The 19,705-nt window shown below is 35.0% G+C and overlaps 1 protein-coding gene across 1 annotated transcript in view; it reads right to left on the reverse strand.

Moving 5' to 3' along the window:
- Positions 1–715: 715 nt before the first annotated feature.
- LOC149530577 (uncharacterized) overlaps positions 716–19,705 on the reverse strand; it is a 72,477-nt gene continuing 53,487 nt past the window's right edge. The window contains exons 3-9 of the mRNA XM_089808799.1: positions 7,591–7,675; positions 7,291–7,476; positions 7,036–7,206; positions 6,721–6,936; positions 1,606–1,777; positions 1,346–1,517; positions 716–1,129 (exon numbers count right to left, since the gene is read on the reverse strand). Of these exons, the coding sequence (XP_089664925.1) occupies positions 1,036–1,129; positions 1,346–1,517; positions 1,606–1,777; positions 6,721–6,936; positions 7,036–7,206; positions 7,291–7,476; positions 7,591–7,675 (1,096 nt within the window). The 3' untranslated portion in view covers positions 716–1,035. The remainder of the gene's footprint in view (positions 1,130–1,345; positions 1,518–1,605; positions 1,778–6,720; positions 6,937–7,035; positions 7,207–7,290; positions 7,477–7,590; positions 7,676–19,705) is intronic.

Below are 19,705 nucleotides of genomic sequence, written 5' to 3' on the forward strand. Positions count from 1 at the left end.
AATTCTTTTAATGTTAATTATTATAATTATATATTAATGCATTTCAGAATTGAGAAGCATATTCCTATTGAAAACACCGTATCTAACTTTTTTTTGTCCCTCATATTTTTGGGCAATGAATCAGATTTCTTTTCTGATATATGAAAATAAGCAATCAAAATCCTTGTATATTTTCATTATGTCTTTACTTAAACAAAATTAAAAGTATTTTGGCAATCGTCTCAGATAATACAATATTTGTGTGTATACAAAATTACAAAAACAGGTCTCTGAATATGGCCTAAAGATTTGGTTGTCAAGGATATGAAGTCAGGCTATAAGTGCAAGAGAATCAAACAGGGGATATATTAGGCCTGAAGAATTCTCAGAAAAAATCAAGGTTGCACGGGGATGGGGGTACTTGGGTACTTAAAGCACTGGTATGGGTACAGCTACAGCTATTTTTCAAAATAGGGGATGGGGGTACTTGCGCACGTCAAACTTTATAAATTAATATTTATATAAAATCTGAAGTTATGAGTCATGACCATGGCTTTTCAAAACAAGAACAATGATAAAGTTTGCAAATGTAATGCATTGTTCTCAATTTCAGATTTGCAATGTTTGTAATAATAGTATATGGTAAATGTTTAGATGCATAACAGAGCAAGAAGACTTTAAACATGAACAAGAAGATCATAAATCATATAACAATGACATATTGCAAATGATAAACTTCTGACTTGAAGAGTGATAAAGTTTACTATTGATTAGTATTGTATCAAAGTTTCAAACTGATTACGTATTGAATTAAGCATGATAAACAAGCAGCTGATTGACAAGAAAAAATTGAAACAAAATCAGAAATCTTAATCAAGGTCCTCAGCTATGATGCTCTCCACTGAATACCTGGTAATTGGGTACGTGGGTACGCATCCCAGGGGTGTGGGTACACGTACCCATGCAACCTAGGAAATTTTGAATTGATCTTACAAGTGATGCAAGGAATCCCCTGAAACATCAACATGCATGTGTAATAAAGAATTCAAATAGTCATCACTGTTGTTGTTCATAGATTTGCATGTATGCCTCGGAGAGTGCAACCATCTGAGGTAGAGTCTCAGCGACATGAAGATCCTGCATTTCATACCTGTAGGAAAACACAAATAATTTTGGAACCCAGTGATATGTGTTTGTGCAATGAGTGCATGTAGTACATTGATTTGGTCATGGAGAAGTTGAGAGCTTTAAACTGGAGAGACCTGGAGAGATCAAGGTTCAAACCTAGCAGGCTGTGTCCCCATATTTGCATACCAAATAAAAGAAACGACAGAATACAAGATCAGTTGACACAGATACCACTTACCAGCCTTCTTCTGACTTTCTCTGTACAAACACTCGATAAGAACCTTCACCGGGCTTCCCATCATGAACGGTATTTGCAATGAGGTCGTACTTAGACCGTAATTTTTCGTTGTTCTTTGGGGCAGGCAAAGGAATATAATCCTTCAATTCAAGATTTTTGACAGGAAAGTTCACTGGGCAAAAAAAAGGCATCATATAAGCCTGTTATCTAGCATCCTACTGAACAGCTTATATGCACAGATTAAGTTTTAAGATATTCACCAAGAGTGGGGTTCTTCTCCACAAAAAAATTGTTCTTTGTGAATCGTCGCATATGTAAGATCAGATATTGTGGCAGCCTGGTGACCCGATATCTCATCCTGGCAATTTGGGGACGGACTACTTCAGTAACAGATTCACCATCAAATTTCTTCAGTATGTTGAAAAGAGGAACCTGATACCAGCAAGGACCCATTATAAATTATTATTATAATACAATGTTCCTAGGAATACTAAATACAGCGTGCTTCTCCAAGGTAACATACTTGGTATACATAATTTTATTTTATTATGCATTTTAACAGTCTTATTTTCAAAATATAAAACCTTCAAAAATCAGAAATAAATTAGAGTACCTTAAACATGGAAGGCTTGAAATGGCAGAGCCTAATGTATTTTCTATCCAAACAGAAGACTCGGAAAAGCTTGAATTCCTACCATATTTATTTTCTCATAATGAACAATAAGCCTACTCCAATTTTTCATCTCAGGCTGAAATCATTTATATGGCAGTGACTACAATCAAAATGCCCACGGGCCCAAATGTCCAAGCATGCTTTGTACCTAGGTCTACTGTAAATAGCAGACATCCAACAATTTTGATGAACTGTTCTACCAGTACCAGCCAAAGCAAGCTCGTGCTATAAGCATATAAGGAGATCAGAAATGCAAGCATAGACCAATCTAGGTGGAGGGCATGGAATATCATTGCTAAAAACAGAGGAAAGTGTGTGTGTGTGTGTGTGTGTGTATATATATATATATTTATTTATTTATTTAGCATAATCAAGAAGATGAGCTTGTTTATATGCTAGCTTTGCAATGACAAACGACAAGACATGCAAACAAATTACAAGTAGATGATTAGGACACTGATATTCATAAAGATTTCACGCATCTCACACCCATGCAGTGTAGACAAAGTTTGTGAGCATCAAACACAAATTATATTGGATAGGATTAAACTTTTGCTTGCCCCACATACCTAGTTTCTTTTGATGTAAATCATTGGAGAGTTGTTTCACTATAATGCATCACAATAAATTAAGGATTGTTGCTAACATCTGCTGTAATCAATTGGAATTAGTTGAGTATGCTGTGCCTGCCTAGGGACACTAAATCTCCTACCATAATACATACAATTTCTGCATTGCTCTTGTCACTGTTTATGTGAAATGCTGCAAAAAACTATTGCTTCAAGGTGGGAAACACCCATAACGGAAAACATCTTGCACCAGTTGAGGCTATTATAAACATACAAGATGCTACTTCAAGTTCCAAATAACGTGGTCTTAAAAATTGCAGGACCATCCAAGAAGCATCCGGTGCTGATGTGGAATTCATAGAGAATCTTTCTATACAAGTTTCTATTTGATTTCCATAGAGAATTTTTTAGCAGAATAATTCGAAGAGAATTGGAAATAACATTGGCTAGTGTTGCACACACCCTCAGACCTCACTTTGAAGCATTCTGCTTTTTAACTATGTATGTATCCCTATAAAATTTTGACATAGAAAAGTCTCTCCCATATATTAGATGACGTAAAGTTAGAAATGGTAGCCAATACAACTCTTTGAATGTAATGTCCTCTTTTGGGACGATCCTAGATCTTTTCCTAAAATCACAAATACAATTGAAATAAGGGATTGTAATATAGTTATCAACATAAATCATGGTTAAGTTCCTGCAATCGTGTTGGATAATATCTGAAATATAATTCATAAGAGTATTCATTTCTATTAGGACTAGGGATTCAACAACAAATATAAATACAGATACACATATGTCCATAATCATCTTAACCTACTTAGATAAACCATACAACTTGTTCTTAGAGATGAAGCACCAAGGGTCTCATTCCCCTAATTCAAGCATAGTAGAAATAGGAGAGGAAAGCCATAAAGAGTGCTTGGTTATTGTTCAGCCCAATTAAGCCCAAGAGCATGCAGCATCTAGCCAAGACAACTCACCCCTTGGCCCACAAGCAGCAAGATTATCCACCTTGATGATTCCATCCCTTGGGGTGGATTACCTAATTCAAGGGAACCTGGGTAATTGAGGAAGATTGTTCAGCTCAATCAAACCCAAGTGCACAAGCATCTAAAATAGACAACTTACCCCTTGGCACACAAGCAGCAGGAACATCAACCTTGATGATTCCATTCCTTGGGGTGGCCTACTTAAATCAGGGGAATCAATGTCTACCACCTCTCCAACAAATGTTTCTCCATTCCCGTAATAATTGTTTGTTGAGATTAGAATAGACAGCTTATTTAATTCAAGAAGCATAATAAAGTTTATTAACATCTTGATAAGAGATATATATGATAATATTTATCCATGTTGCATACACTAAGCATACATGTAAAATAGCAAACATAGTCTCACGCATACCACAATATTTACTAGATACAGATCTATCTGTATTCTGAATTGCAGATCCATTTTTCTCAATACTGATTTGTTTCTATCTTCCTGCTTTCTACAAATGAGGCTTCCTTTTATATTCTCTGTCATGGATAGGGTCATAACTTCTTGTCTTGAAAATTTGAAAGGATGCACCTATCCTTCCATCCTTAATTGCTGTCTTAATTCTTAATTTTAACTGAATGATTTTAGAAATTGCTCCCAATGGTACAATTAATTTAATATGAATCAAACATATTTGCTGCCCTTTATATTTCCTTTGCACAAGTTCCAAGGCAGAAAATCTGAGTTTTCTAATGCTGCAATTTTCATGTGAGTAACTCCCGAGTCTCATGTAATTTTAATGCTGAATTTAGTTGCAGGGCATGAAAGTCTTCCCTTCTCAAGCTGTCCTCGAGAATTTTTAATTGGGATGAATAAGTTGATTCCTCAAAAGAAACAGCTTGTTTATGAAAATCTATCTAACAATTCACTTCCGTACTCAACCAAGGCATTGAAAATTTGCAAGGTTTGTAGTTTAAGACAAAGCTCTCTCATCTTCCTGAGAGAAGGAACAAGGTCATTTTGTAATAGCATCAATTGTATTTATAAGAAACTGATTTATTGACCCTATGTTTGCACAATGTCATGGATATCTCTTTGAAGCAAGGGCAATCTTTTCACATAATAAGATGAGGATTAGAAGCATGACACACATCTATAATCTTAATTGGGTTGCTCTCTATTAATGCTTGTCTGTGAGTGTCCTGGCTTTGTAAGGTCTAGCATTCATTTTTGAGCTTATCACTCATGATGTTGGGATCTTTATGTGTATCATCTACATGTTTTCATGACTTCAGAATGTGCTTGCTCTACTGGACTTTGCATGACATTGGATTGTATTCAGGTTTGAGCTTATCACTCATGATGTTGAGATCTTTATGTGTATCATCTACATGTTTTCATGACTTCAGTATGTGCTTGCACTACTGGACTTTTGCATGCCATTGGATTGTAATATCTCTAGGACAAGCATTTTTGGGGTTGATATGGAATCCTGACGCCTTTTACAAGTTTTTTCAAGAGTTGATTGAAACTCTACATTACAACCCGTCTTCAATTTCTAAACAACTTCTTTATTTCTACATGAACCCTTTTCACAAACCTGCTGAAAATTCTTCTCTTAATACCTTTTACAATGATCTTATATTGTGTATCCAGATCTATAGATATGATATTCTTCATAATCCTCACATTTTTTCCTTCACTTGTCAAATATCTTTTATATCTTCAGCTATTCATGAAAGTATGCATCTCTAGCAAGGGGAAACATCATCTTACAACTTACATGTCTCTTAATTGAGATAATTTTGTCCTTTATATAGAAATACTGCCATATATTAGTCAGCCTCATCACCAGTTGTTTTTTAGACTCAAATCTTGGTGATCAAGGTAGGGCTGCCCAAACAAATAAATTCATTTTTTTTTCATATTCAATATGATCGCCTATATTCCTCATTGCCAATAGAGGAGTGAGTTTTGATGGAGATCAATCTCTTTTTTCTTTAAGCCTTTAAAACTGATTCTACATAGTGGTCAGGCCTATCATTGTTTCTATTATCCACCAAATTTCTTCAACAGAGATTCTTTAGGCCTATCATTGTTTCTATCATCCACCAAATTTCTTCAACAGAGCTTCTCTTTTTTATTTAAGCCTTTAAAACTGATATTACAAAGTGGTCAGGCCTATCATTGTTTCTATCATCCACCAATATTGTAAACTCATTTTGGTAAAGTTCTCGTATTTCAAAAAAATGTATATTTATTAGTCCTAAAAAATGTGTCAACTTGTTTTAGTTATTAAGTAAACAACATGAGACTCCTTGATGCAACTATAGAACACTTAGCAATGAAACGAAATTTTATAGTCTATGGGCATCATCATGTCAATCTCCTCATTATCATGTCGTTCTTCTTTTGTTAAAGCTAGATCTCTTAATTCGTAAGGGTGTATACCTATAGATTTCTACTGCATGCCATCACAAAATGTATGTCACCTTTATTAAAGAGTAGAACTGAATCCTGTTCATTACGTGATGGTTGAACTCACCATGTCAAAGAGCATGATGATTTTCATATCCCATTGAACAATACCATTCATTTGTTGAATGCCTACATCAAGTGAATCTGTAAATAGTTTGCAAGTAACAGGAAATGTGGAACATCGGAGAGAATTTCAATTTTGAACCACTAATATAATATTATTTATTGTCGTTATTGGATTGGACATGTGACCATGGTAAAACACATAGTGAAGAATTCATCTTTCAAGAGATGAACATGTAAGAATTAAGGTGTTTCTTGTGTTTGTTTAATGATATGTTGAAAGTTAAAGATGTATGTACATATAATGTCATTTAGATATTTTATGGTCTTTTAGAAGAATGAAAATTTATAAGAATCTTGCCATCTCAAAATAGGCTTCCAAAAGCTTGAACAAATACATTAGTAAGAACTAGAAGAATTTGCAGGAAATGCTAAAATTTAATCTGAAATCTTAAAAGCAAAAGGCTGAAGGGTAAGTCATGTATAGGCACATATGGATCCAATTCGGTAGTTGAATGCTAGGGGTATGTGAAAAAATAGAACATCACTAAACTAAATACGTACCAATCAAGCAAATGAATCGTGTTCCATAAGTCATGCAATACCTGAGGAATGATATTCTTCTCCATTGCATCTTTAAATAGAGGAGGAGGAGGCAAATCAAGTCCAAGCATAAGGAAAGGCATTCTACAGACTTCTCTGACCACATTTTCTGGACCTGCTTTATCCTCAATACCAGTTGCTTTATGTTGTTGCTCCATATCTTCTTTCTTCTCATTCCCTTTCTTGTTTTGAATCTCTTTCACTACCTCTAACTCACCCTGCTCTAACAAACACATCATACAAATGAACACAAGAAAATATACTAGTATTCCTCTTTAAACATGATGAAATCTCCATATTAAAGGCCTATGCAGAACCTGAAAACACTTGTAAATAATGCTGCTCTTAGATTTCTTTGTCCCTCCAAGGTCCAAGTGAAGGGTATTTAAAAGCCAAGACATGAACTCCACAGGATCTGACTGCACACCAATGCGAAATCGCTTCTTACTGGCTACCATAACTGCTTGAAGAAATTCATGGGGACTCACCTACAAACAAACCCATAAAACAACTATATCATTCGTATATCCTATGTTGTTTGCTACGTAATTTGCTAAATCAACTCCAAATACCTGTCCCTTGAAATTACGAGCATGCCATATTTTCCTTGTCAATTCTCCAAATCGATGAACAAGAGGGGACTTGCAGCTCTGATAATTTTCAGGAATAAGAAAAAAGTTTCTTAGAGGAGTAACCCGCATTAGTGATTGAATGGTTACATTGACAAAATCAGTCTCCTTGATGTTGTTGAGACCTACCTGAAATACATTCATTTAACAAAGAGTTGCTTTTAGGATCCAAACTCTACGAAAATATTGCTTAGAATCTGACATATTTGCTTCTCAAATCCAATCCAAAAAACTTGAAGTTACCATGCCAGGTAAATAATCAGATCCATCAAGTGCCCTAGACCATTGCTTAATAGTATCAAGTTGCTCAACCTGGTCCCTTGAGAACCTGCATATTCAGGCATGAGCCAGTGACATCATTACAACAACAGATTCTTGATTCCCTACAACTACATTTTATCTGGAATTGCTCTGCAGAATAAAGTCCAAATGAGTTATCTTAAACTAGCAATTTGAAAACCAGGTCAAGCATAAAGCAAATAAAATCAGTCTTTTCATTGCAAGCTCTGAGATACAACTCAACAAGCAAAGAAAATAATAATAAACCATACATTGTTATAAAAAACGCCTGTTTAATCCGGTCATTCACCTTAACAAAAACAATAAGCTGCAAAATATAAATGCAACCACCTGAAAAATAATTGCATTCTAACATACAAAGTTAGGTCACTTTTTTTTTATAGAAATATTACCTAAATGCAATCAGAGTATCAAGTAAAACTTAAATGCATTTCATTGTTCGACAAGGTGAATTACGTTAATATTTTAAATGTTCAACTGGAAGTGATGCCCCATTTGCTCATCCCTAAACTTAGAGCACTAACTCATACGACAAAGAAAATATTATTCATGATCACTGGAGCTCCTAAACACTACACACATCCAATTTGCTCAAAAGAAGTTCAATGTGTAAGGCAGAGCTAGCGGAACAACTTCCTACACTAATCTTGAGAGGAGGGTTGTGCAATTTTTTTTAGATCTTTACAACAGTGCCTGAAACATAAAAGAAATAAACATATATAGCATGCATACCACAACACAGTAATTTACATGTGGATAAACCTTCCAGGAGAAAAACCCCACACTTCATAGCCGCCCATTAGATTATTCAAAAACCAACAATAGCAACCATATACTTGCATTGTGAACTTAACATAGGAGTATCACCAACCAAACATCCAGAGGCAACTCAACTACCATTAGAATCTTCTACTCAACCTCCGTTTTATGCATCTACTATATAGGAGAAAAAATACATGAACCCATAAAACAGTACTACAATACCATGAGATAATACTGATAGAAATAGACAATACTTGGGGGGAAGGGGGGATTGAATCAGTATTGCAGAACTTTTATACCAACTAAATATTTCAAAACTTTAACTGTGTGCATCCACAAATAATTAAACTGAGAAGTAAAGCACACAACAATAAGAAACTCATAACACCATGATTTCTTTTCAAGGAAATTCTAGCCAAGGGAAAACCCCAATGGGGATGATACCCACAACAATGTACTAATCTGAAAGTTTTCTGTTCAGAGTTTTGACACTGTTAAGAGTCATTACATATATTAGTCCTTGTGAAAAGACTTGACCTTGTTAGAAGTCTCAACCCTATTAGGAGTTATATTACAATGGGAGCTCACTGCTCTACAATGATATATAATTAGTAATAGATACAATACCAAAACTGACTAAACTGGTATCTGCAATATCTCATTATTCCTTTGTATATCACGCAACTAATTTTGCCCATGCAACTACACTTCGCATCTGACCATCAAAACAACATCATCACATCATACATAAAGCTCGCATGTCACGTACATATCCTTCACATGAGTAAATTGTCCACTTTATAGACCCTTCCATTTATATTGTCCAGTCAAGCTTAATTATGAAACGAGTAACACTTCTCCACAACTAATTATCCAAACTTGCTAACTGAGGGTTAACGTCTACAATGTCATCCCTACATTGCCAAATAATTAAATTGATAACGCAATTCAATTTCTTAGGCGAAAATGTCTGATCTCTGTCACTTATCCTGTAATTTGCAATCCAAGCCTGCCTTCACACTCTTCAACCAAAATATTTGCTATCTAACATATTAACACAGGCAAACGTACTGACATCATATATACCAATCTCCAAAATTGTGGCCAACAAGCCTCACCCTACTAAGTTCGCTGATTAAAACAATATGTCTACTGACAGTTTCTTAAACATACTTAATCAATTTTCATAGTAAACCAGAATAAAAATTGAACATAAGTCCAAGAGACCTTACCATCTGATTGTGTTTCCATTAATGACAACATTCATGCCTTCATAATTAATAACTTGCCAACAATCTTCCTCTTTGGCATTGATGGCAACACTAGTAAAAAATTTGACTAAGTGCCAAAATTTCTTATCAAAACTTCCTTATCCCAAAATCTAATCAAAAATTTGTTCAAAAGCCATCTACATTCTTGTATATGCTATACTCCCCTCACAGCTATTTTCGTACTCCTGTTTTTACTTATATTTTTAACTGTTATATAACTCTCCCTTTGACATCAATGGCAAAGATGAGATCACAGCATACTATGCACAAGTCCAAAGACTTAATACTCCAAAAACCTTTTATACAAACCTCAAAATACATGCAAAATTTCTTTTCAATGTGGCAAAATCAGTATTCTGTAGCTTCTTCATATTTTCTGCTACTTGTATTATACCACAGATTGCATAAGCTGCATTTTCTGCTCCATAAAGGTCTGTGGGTCTGAAAAAACTTCATAGGTCTTCTTTGAAGACTCCAATAATTCCAAATGTTTTTACATCACCTCCAGTTTAGAAGATAACAAACTTCACAGTAAAGAAATTTTTCTCAAAACTCTGTCTCTTTCCATTTGGAGAACACTTATTTCATCGAAGGCTTTGCTCACAGATTTATCCATATTTATAATACTTTGGTTTATCTTAGCAAAGCCTTCTGCTAGCTTTCCTAACTTTTCTTCTTCTTCCTTAATGCTCTTGCTAACATCTTCCACATACTTTGCAAAATTTACACAAACAATGTATAGTTGATTTCCTTTGTCTACACATTCTCTAATATCTTTAATGCTCTCATCAATGACTTTTACATCAAACTGAATGTTTGCACATACCTTGTGAAACTGTTCTGCAAAATAATCATGTCTTGCCTTAGCTTTAGCAGATCCTACAAGCGAGGCAAAATGTGCATCAAAGTCATCAATTATACTTGTCAAATTCTCAACCACATCAATGCCTTCAAGAGTACACTTTGTGGGCAAGGTTTTCTGCGATCTATCTAGTGTTTGACCCAAAATCCTTGCATGTTTGTCTGATTTCTTCTCAGATCTCTCCTTGGTTTTGACAAAAGTCATCAATCAGATCTTCATCAATGCATCTTCATCTAAGTTGTCATCTTTATCCATACTTGTAATATCATGACTAAGGTTACTTGCCAACAATGACTGTAAAGAAGAAGTAGGTGTGGTTGATGTAGTCTCAATTGCCTAATCTTTTATCTCTGATGATCCTGCAAGGTTCCCTTGAGTCATGGTGACCTGTTGTACAGATGTGACTGATTGAATATCACCTTGTGTATTAGCATCGAACATGACAAATGAAGGTTTACCTTCATTGATCATGGTTCTGACCTCTGCCTCAGTGATAACATCTTTTTCCTTTTCTTTCTTTTCTTCATCTTGATCTTGTTCTTCCTCTCCAATCTGTTCAGCTATATTGGTGGCCTCCATCATTATGTCTTGAGTCTCATCATTACTCACCAAATTCTCCACAAACGTGTCTTGCTCTTGCTCTTTCTCTTCAGGAGTATTGTCAAGTGTAATTGGAACACCTGCAACAAAGAAATCAGCTTGTCCAACTATACTATAAAATTGATTGACATTGTTTGCTTCCAGCTGTGGTTGTAGAAAATTCTCAATTGGTTTGTGAGATGGTTCTAATGTGAGATCAGTCCTTACACTTGATTCATCTAAAACCTCTGCTATGGCCTTCTTAGTCTCATCAGCAATTTCTTCATACAATCCTTCCATATTTTTAACTATTCTCAATTTTGTCCTCATCTTGATCTTGCCTTTTCCAGTATCATTTTCATTTCATCGACTGTCACTAATGTATAGAGCTCGCATAAAGTCTTTCAACTTATTCTTTGATCTTCCTCTAATGCAAGTTGTCTTCTTATATCAAGTTTATCATAGACCGAATCTGGAATGCTACCCTTCATTTCCACCAAGTTCTTGAAATTCAGTAGATACTTAACAATTGAATTTTCAATTATCACTTGATCATCTTCTGCATACCTTACGTAATACTTCTCAATTTGGTCCAGTTTACCTTCATTTTATATTCTAGCTTTAATCTTCTTTAAGTCTCATTTCCATTTTGTCTTTTCCTCCTCAATGTTGATCTCTGCAACCTTTGGTGCTTCTTCCTATGCCATCTCTGTTTTATCCTTGGACTTCTCAGTTTTCGTTCCTTTATCTGTCTTCTTTTATTTGGCGACCTTTGCTTTCTTTGGGCTAGGCCCTTTTTCCTTTGTTTTTTATCTTGGGGCCTTTGCAGGTGTTGGTTCAACTGGTTTTTCTACTTTAACTATGCAAGGGGTCCTTGTGGACCTTCTTGTAGATCTGCAAGGTTGTGGTACAACCTCTTCTTCTGCTCTCTCAATAGTAGGTGCATCTTGCACCTCCACATTCTCTGTGACATCCTCTACAATTTCTGCACTAGAGCTGCCTAACTATGCCTTTGTGGGAACTTCACTCCCCTTCTTCATAGCTGTTCATTCTTCCTTACTAATACCTTCTTTCTCTACTATCGTTTCTCCAAACTTCTCAACTTTTCTTTTCCTAGAACCTATGTATAGCTCTTCCCTCACTTGACTAAACTTCTCTTTGTAAGTTCCCCATCTTTCTACATTCTTGTCCTTTGGTGAGGCCAACATAACATATCCATGTTGCTCAAGTACTTATTGGCTTACTTCATATCCAAGAGACTGAATGAATATTTCTCTTGGCTCAACAGTTTCCATGCACATAACATCAGTTTCTACCATGAAACACATAACATCAGTTTCTACCATGAAACATACTTTTCAACTACTTGTCTTGGAATCATATACCTCTTCTCCGTTTCCCTTTGAAATCCTTTAAACAAACCACATAGATCACTTCTGATGTCTCCTTTGTATTGCATATGATAGTGTTTAGTAATTAATGCCATGGCAGGTACATCATCTGTCCAAGCATGACGATGCATGTTTCAAAACTTATGGATAATATAAAGAACATATGTAGAATCAGTGATCCAAATCTATAAGGTTGTGTCTTATCATGCTTAATCCTTCTAAGGTTTTCAAATAACTGTCATCTCAAGATCTTGCATATGTCAAAGTGTTCCTTCTCAACAACCATTTTGTACAATGTTTGGATTATCCCTAAAGATACAGAATTATGCCTCTTGTTGCAATGCATCTTGTAGCCCAATATTTTTGCAATTGCCCTTACATCATGTTGTCTGATATCAGAAAGTGTCATTGCACTTTATCCCACTTGGTTCCTGTGTTTCTTGACCACTGTGGTGGCAACTAGAATTATGTCTGCATTATCTAACCCTGTGACTAAGTGTATCAATTCCTTAGTGATCATAACTAGTTTATCTCCAATCCAGAAAAAGTTGTCACGAATTCCACTCAAAACTATCTTGATCCATTCAGATTCATCGAATTCTTCATAGTTCATGTATTGTAGAATGTTTAGACTTTCCAAATGTTGAAATTCACTCTTAAAGGCTCTATCATCATTGTAGATCTCACTTAAATCCTTCCAAATGTCGCTCATTCCCTATTATCTCAAACTTACAATGAATGTATGCTCTAATGTCTTCAACGTGAAGTACACCTTCTGGGGTTTGCGAGAACCTACCCTCTAGGACATCTTCCATTGACTTAAAGGAATGCTTTTTAAATTGATACCTTGTCCTATCGTTTACATCAAAGATTTGGTTTATCCATATCTATGCAACGCAACAACCATTGGAAATACATCAAATTAAGAGTTCAGGATTTCTGTAAATACCTTGTGTCGATTGCGTTAGGACCTCCACAAACTGTTCTGAAATCTTTGCAATCTCCTTCTAATCTCCCAAGCTCTCTAGTAGTTCAAGTGCTGATGAATAACTCAATTTTACCCTTTAATTCCTTAAAAGATTTTTTCTACCATTAATGTGTGAGGTCATAGTACAAAAAGCTGATATGAATTGACTCTTTATGCTCAAATGTATGGAAATCATTCAGAATTTCATATAAACACCTGCGAACACAATTTTTTTATCAATAATGCCCCACATACCTTATACTAAGCTAGCATACCTTAGTGATGTGATTTCGGGGTTTAATTATTTACTAGTGAAGTGCTCCCCCTATGGCAATAATAGACATTTAGGATGATGATGAGGGCTCAATGCTTAGCACTGTTTGCCCTTTGTTATATGCATCAATTTCTGTTCTTTTTCTTTCTATACTTTGCTACTAACAACATTGCTTTCCTTTACAAAAGTCTTATCAAGGTTCTCATACTAAGTTGCATTGGTACTGGTATTCCTTCTTCCAACATAATAGTTTCTTCTAACATTAGGTGTTCTCGTATTGTTTACAAATCCATTAAATCTACAATATCTAGCTATGTGTCCCAAATTATTGCAATTGTAACACGTAACAAAAAAGTTTACATATTGTGATATTGCTATGAGGATTAACTATGTAGTTTTTGAGTCAAATTCATTGACTTATGTTTCACGAGTAGTGATTCACACGAATCCACCTCTCATGAGAATAAATGGAACACTTAGCACTCATTGGATCTAGGTGATGCTCACACAGGTGAAGCACTACTCGTGAAACATAAGTCAATGAATTTGACTCAAAAACTACACAGTTAAATCCTGATAGCAATATCACAATTTGACTTGTAGTGGAAAATATCTCCTACTTATCAAAGTTTCCATACCTTCGTCCATTTCGATTCACTTGAAATCTGCAATCTCTAGTTATGTGTCCAAAGTTATTACATTTATAACAAATGACATCATTGGTTATGACATTGTTGATTCTGAAAGGTCTTCTTGCAATCATATTTGATCTTTCATTTGCTCTTCCATTAGATCATTAATTAAGTATTTTGCACTCATGTGGCTTGTGTTCATAAAGCCAACAATTTAAACAATATTCAATAAATGGTTTACTATCTGTATTACCTTTGCGATCTTTCTTATGTGTCCATATTTGTTACAAGCATAGCATCTTTCTTTGAATGACTTCTACTCTTTAGGTTTGTCAACCCAATTTGTTGTCTAATTAGAATCTTGCTCAACTATGTCTTCTAATTCCTTAGAGCATTCGCCTTCCACATATCCATTTCTTGTCATTTCTCCCTTAGGCTTCTGTTGCATTACTTGCTCATCAAGTTTGTCAATACTTGAATATAACTTCTCAAGATGGAACTTTGGCTCAACCAGCTCTCCTTTGACAATATTATTGTATTTCTCAAATTCCTTGTTTTTAAGCTTTGAATCATCAAGTCCAGATTTTACCTTTCCAAGTTGAGTACTCAAATCTTTGCATTCATTGTTTTAACTTTCAGATCTGCTTCAAGTTTCTCTTTATGAGATTTACCTTCTTCAATTCCCTTAGCCAATTGAAGTAATGAGACTTCAAGTTCATGTTTGAGTGCCTCGTATTCCTTCTTGAGTTTTGCAACCACATCTGATTCATTGTCTGATTTAGGTTTCTTGGTCTATTCCACTAGCTCTTTTCTTTTTGTCCTTGTAATATCAATCTAATCCTTGAGCTTCCTCATGTAGTCTTGTGCATATTCGAATTTCATCTTTTATCTTTCTTTTTATTCATTTTCTTTGTCTAGATCTTCAAGTGCTACTTCAAACCTTCCTTGCAAATCATCTGCATTTGTTAGGACCTTCCTCAATCTGTGAAACTTTTTCCGAGTAACTAAGTTTAAATACCAATTGTTAGAAATAGGCAATACTGAGAGGGGGTGAATCAATATTGCAACACTTTAATACCAACTATATATTTCAAAACTTAACCGTATGCATCCACGAATAATTAAACTAAAAAGTAAAGCACACAACAATAAGAAACTTATAACACCATTATTTGATTTCGAGGAAACCCTGACCAAGATAAAACCCCAATGAGGATGTTACCCACAACAATGTACTAATCTAAAAGTTCTTTGTTAGGAGTTTTGATCCTAATAGGAATCATCACATTTTTTAGTACATTAGTCCTTGTGAAAGGACTCAACCTTGTTAGATGTCTCAACCCAGTTAGGATTTGTATTACAATGGAAGCTCACTACTCTATGATGATATATAATCTATATAATGAGTAATAGATACAATACCAAAACTAACCAAATTGATATTTGCAATATCTCGTTAGTCCTTTTTATATCTTGCATCTGATTTTGCCAATGCAACTACAATTTGCATTTGACCATCAAAACATCATACATAAAGCTCACATGTCATGTACATATCCATTGCATACTTAGTATGAGTAAATTGTCCTTTTCACATACCCTTCCAATTATATTGTCCAATCGGCCTTAATGATGAAAAGTGTAATACTTCTCCAAAACCAATTATCATGACTTGCTAACAAAGGGCTAACATCTAGGATGTCCTTACATTGCCAAGTAATTGAATTGACAAGGCAATTCAATTCCTTAGGCCAAAATGCTTGATGTCTATCACTTACCCAGTACTACACAATATAAGTTTGTCTTCTCATTCTTCAACCAAAATATGTGCTATCTGACATATTAACTCAGGCAAACATACTAACATCTTATATAGACTCCATTCTACTAATATCCAAAATTGTGGCCAATAAGACTTGCCCTGCTAAGCTCGTTGATTAAAACAATACATCTACTAACAGTTTTCCTTAACTATAGTAAGTCAAAACCAAAACCAAAATTGAACATAAGTCCAAGCGACCTTACCATCTAATTGTGTTTCCATTAATGACAACATTCATGCCTTCATAACTCATTACTTGCCAACAATCTCCCCCTTTGGCATTGATGGCAACATTTAGTGAAAACTTGACGAAGTGCCAAAATTTCTTATCCCAAAATCTTATGCAAAATTTGTTCAAAAGCCATCTACATGCTTGTACATGCTATACTCCACTTTACTTCTATTTTCATACTCTTATTTTTAGTTCTATTTTTCACTGTTATATATACTCCCCCTTTGACATCAATGGCAAAGGAAAGGTCACAATGTAGTCTGTATAAGTCCAAAGACTTAATACTCTAAAAACCTTTTATAAAAACATCCAAATATCTACAGAATTTCTTTTAAATGTGGCACGATCAGTATCCCATACTTTTTTCATATTTTCTACTACTTGTATTATACCACAAATTGCATAAGCCACAATTTTTGCTCCATGAAGGTCTGTGGGTCTGAATACTTTATAGCTCCCCTTTGAAGACTCCAATAACTCCCATATATTTTTGCATCAACTCCAGCTTATGTAATAACAAACTTTGCAGTAAAGAAAATCTGCTCAAAACTCTATTACATCAAAAGGCTTTGCTAACAGATTTATCCATATCTATAATACTCTATTATGTCTTACCAAAGTCTTCTGCTAGCTTTTCTAACTTCTCTTTTTCTTCTTCCTTAACGGTCTTGCTAACATCTTCCACATACTTTGCAGAATTTACACAAACAATGTATAGTTATTTTCATTCATCTACACATTCTCTAATATCTTTAATGCTCTCATTAATGACTTTTACATCATTCTGAATGTTTGCACATACCTTGTGAAACTGTTCTGCAACATATTCAACTTTTGCCTTGGCTTTAGCAGATTCTACAAGCCAGGTAAAATGTGTATCAAAGTCATCAATTATACTTGTCAAATACTCAACCACATCAATGCCTTCAAAAGTTCTCTGTGTGGACAAGGTTTTATGCAATCTATCTAGTGTTTGACTCAAAATCCTTGCATATTTTTCTGGTTTCTTTTCAGATCTCTCATTGCCTTTGACAAAAGCCATCAATCAGATCTTCATCAATGCATCTTCATCTAAGTTGTCATCTTTCTCCATACTTGTAATATCATGACTCAGATTACTTGCCAACCATGACTCTAAAGAAGAAGCAGGTGTAGCTGATGTAGTCTCAATTACCTTTTCTTTTTCCTCTAATGATCCTGCAAGACTTCCTTAAGTTATGGTTACCTGTTCTAAAGGTGTGACTAATTGAATATCACTTCGTGTATCAGCATCAATCATGATAAATGAAGGTTTAACTTCATTGATCATTGTTCTGACCTCTACCTCAATGATAACATCTTCTTCTTCCTTTTCTTTCTTTTCTGCATCTTGCTCATTTACCTTGTCTTCAATCTATTCAGCTATATTGGTGGCCACCATCATTTTGTCTTGAATCTCATCATTGCTCACCAATTTGTCTACAAAAGCCTCTTGCTCTTGCTCTTTCTCTTCGGGAGTATAATCAAGTGTAATTGGAACACCCGAGACAGAGAAATTAGGTTGTCTAAATGTACTGTAAAACTGGTTGACATCTTCTGCTTCCTCATGTGGTTGTACTGATTGATCTCTGATGGAAATACCAATTGGTTTGTGAGATGATTCTGATGTAAGATTGGTCCTTATACCTAATTAATCTAAAACCTCTGCTATGGCCTTCTCAGTCTCATCAGCAATTTCTTCATACATCCTGCCATAATTTTAACTTTCTCACTTTTGTCCTCATCTTGACCTTGCCTTTCCAGTATCCTTTCAATTTCATCTATTGTCACTAATCTACTGAGCTTGCATAGAGTCTTTTCCCTTTTTCTTTGATCTTCCTCTAATGCGAGTTGTCTTCTTATATCAAGTTTATCATAGATTAAATCAGGAATGCTACCATTTATTTCCAATAAGTTCCTCTTGAAATTCGGTAGATACTTAACAATTGCATTTTCAATTATTGCTTAATCATCTTCTACATACATTATGTAATACTTCTCAATTTGGTCAAGTTTACCTTCATTTTCTATTTTGGCTGTAATCTTCTTAAGTCTAGATTCCACTTTTTCTTTTCCTCCTCAATGTTGATCTATGTAACCTTTGGTGCTTCTTCCTTTGTTATCTCTGTTGTATCCTTGGTCTTCTAATTTCTTGCCTTTATTTGTCTTCTTTTCTTTGGCGACCTTTGCTTTTTTGGCTAGGCCCTTGTGCCTGTTTTTTTTGTCTTGTGGCATTTGCAAGTGTTGGTTCAACTGGCTTTTCTGTTTTAACTGTGAGAGGGGTCCTTGTAGACCTTCTTATAGCTCTGTGAGGTTGTGGTGTAACCTCTTCTTTGCTATCGCACCAATAGGTGGATTTTGCACCTTGTGATGTCGTCCTTTATAGTTTTTGCACTAGAACTGCCTAAATGCACCTTTGTGGGAAATTCGCTCGCCTTCTTCATACCTGTCCATTCTTCCTTACTGGTATCTTCTTTCTCTGCTATGTTTATTACAAACTTATCAACTTTTTTTTTTCCAGAACATTTGTATAGCTCTTCCCTCACTTGAATAAACTTCTATTTGTAAGTTTCCCATTTTCCTGCATTCTTGTCCTTTGGTAAGGCCAACATAACATCTGTATATTGCTCAAGTACTTATTGGCTTACTTCATATCCAAGAGGACAAATGAATATGTCTCTTGGCTCAATAGCTTCCATGCACATAACATCAGCTTCTACCATAAAACATACTCTACAACATATTTTTCAACTACTTGTCTTGGAATCATATACCTCTGCCTTGTTTCCCTTTGAAAGCCTTTAAACAAACCAAATATATCACTTGTGATGTCTCCTCTGTATTGCATATGATAGTGTTCAGTAATTAATGCCACAATAGGTACATCATCTGTCTAAACATGAGGATGCATGTTTTGAAACTTATGCATGATATGAAGAACATATGTAGAAACTGTGATCCAAACCTAAAAGGTTGTCTTATCATGCTTAATCCTTCTCAGGTTTTCAATAACAGTTGTCTCAAGGTCTCGCATATGTCAAATTGTTCCTTCTCAACAACCATTTTGTATGATGTTTGGATTATCCCTGCAGATACAGAATTATGCATGTTGCTGCAATGCATCTTGTAGCCCAATATTTTTGCAATTACCCTTACATCCTATTGTCTAATATCAGAAAGTGTCATTGCACTTTTATCCCACTTGGTTCTTGTGTTTCTTTCCACTTCTTTCCTGACCATTGTGGTCG

The sequence above is a fragment of the Cupressus sempervirens genome, chromosome 11, assembly GCF_028749045.1.
Source record: "Cupressus sempervirens isolate cs-2001-9-10 chromosome 11, ASM2874904v1, whole genome shotgun sequence".
Classification (NCBI taxonomy): domain Eukaryota; kingdom Viridiplantae; phylum Streptophyta; class Pinopsida; order Cupressales; family Cupressaceae; genus Cupressus; species Cupressus sempervirens.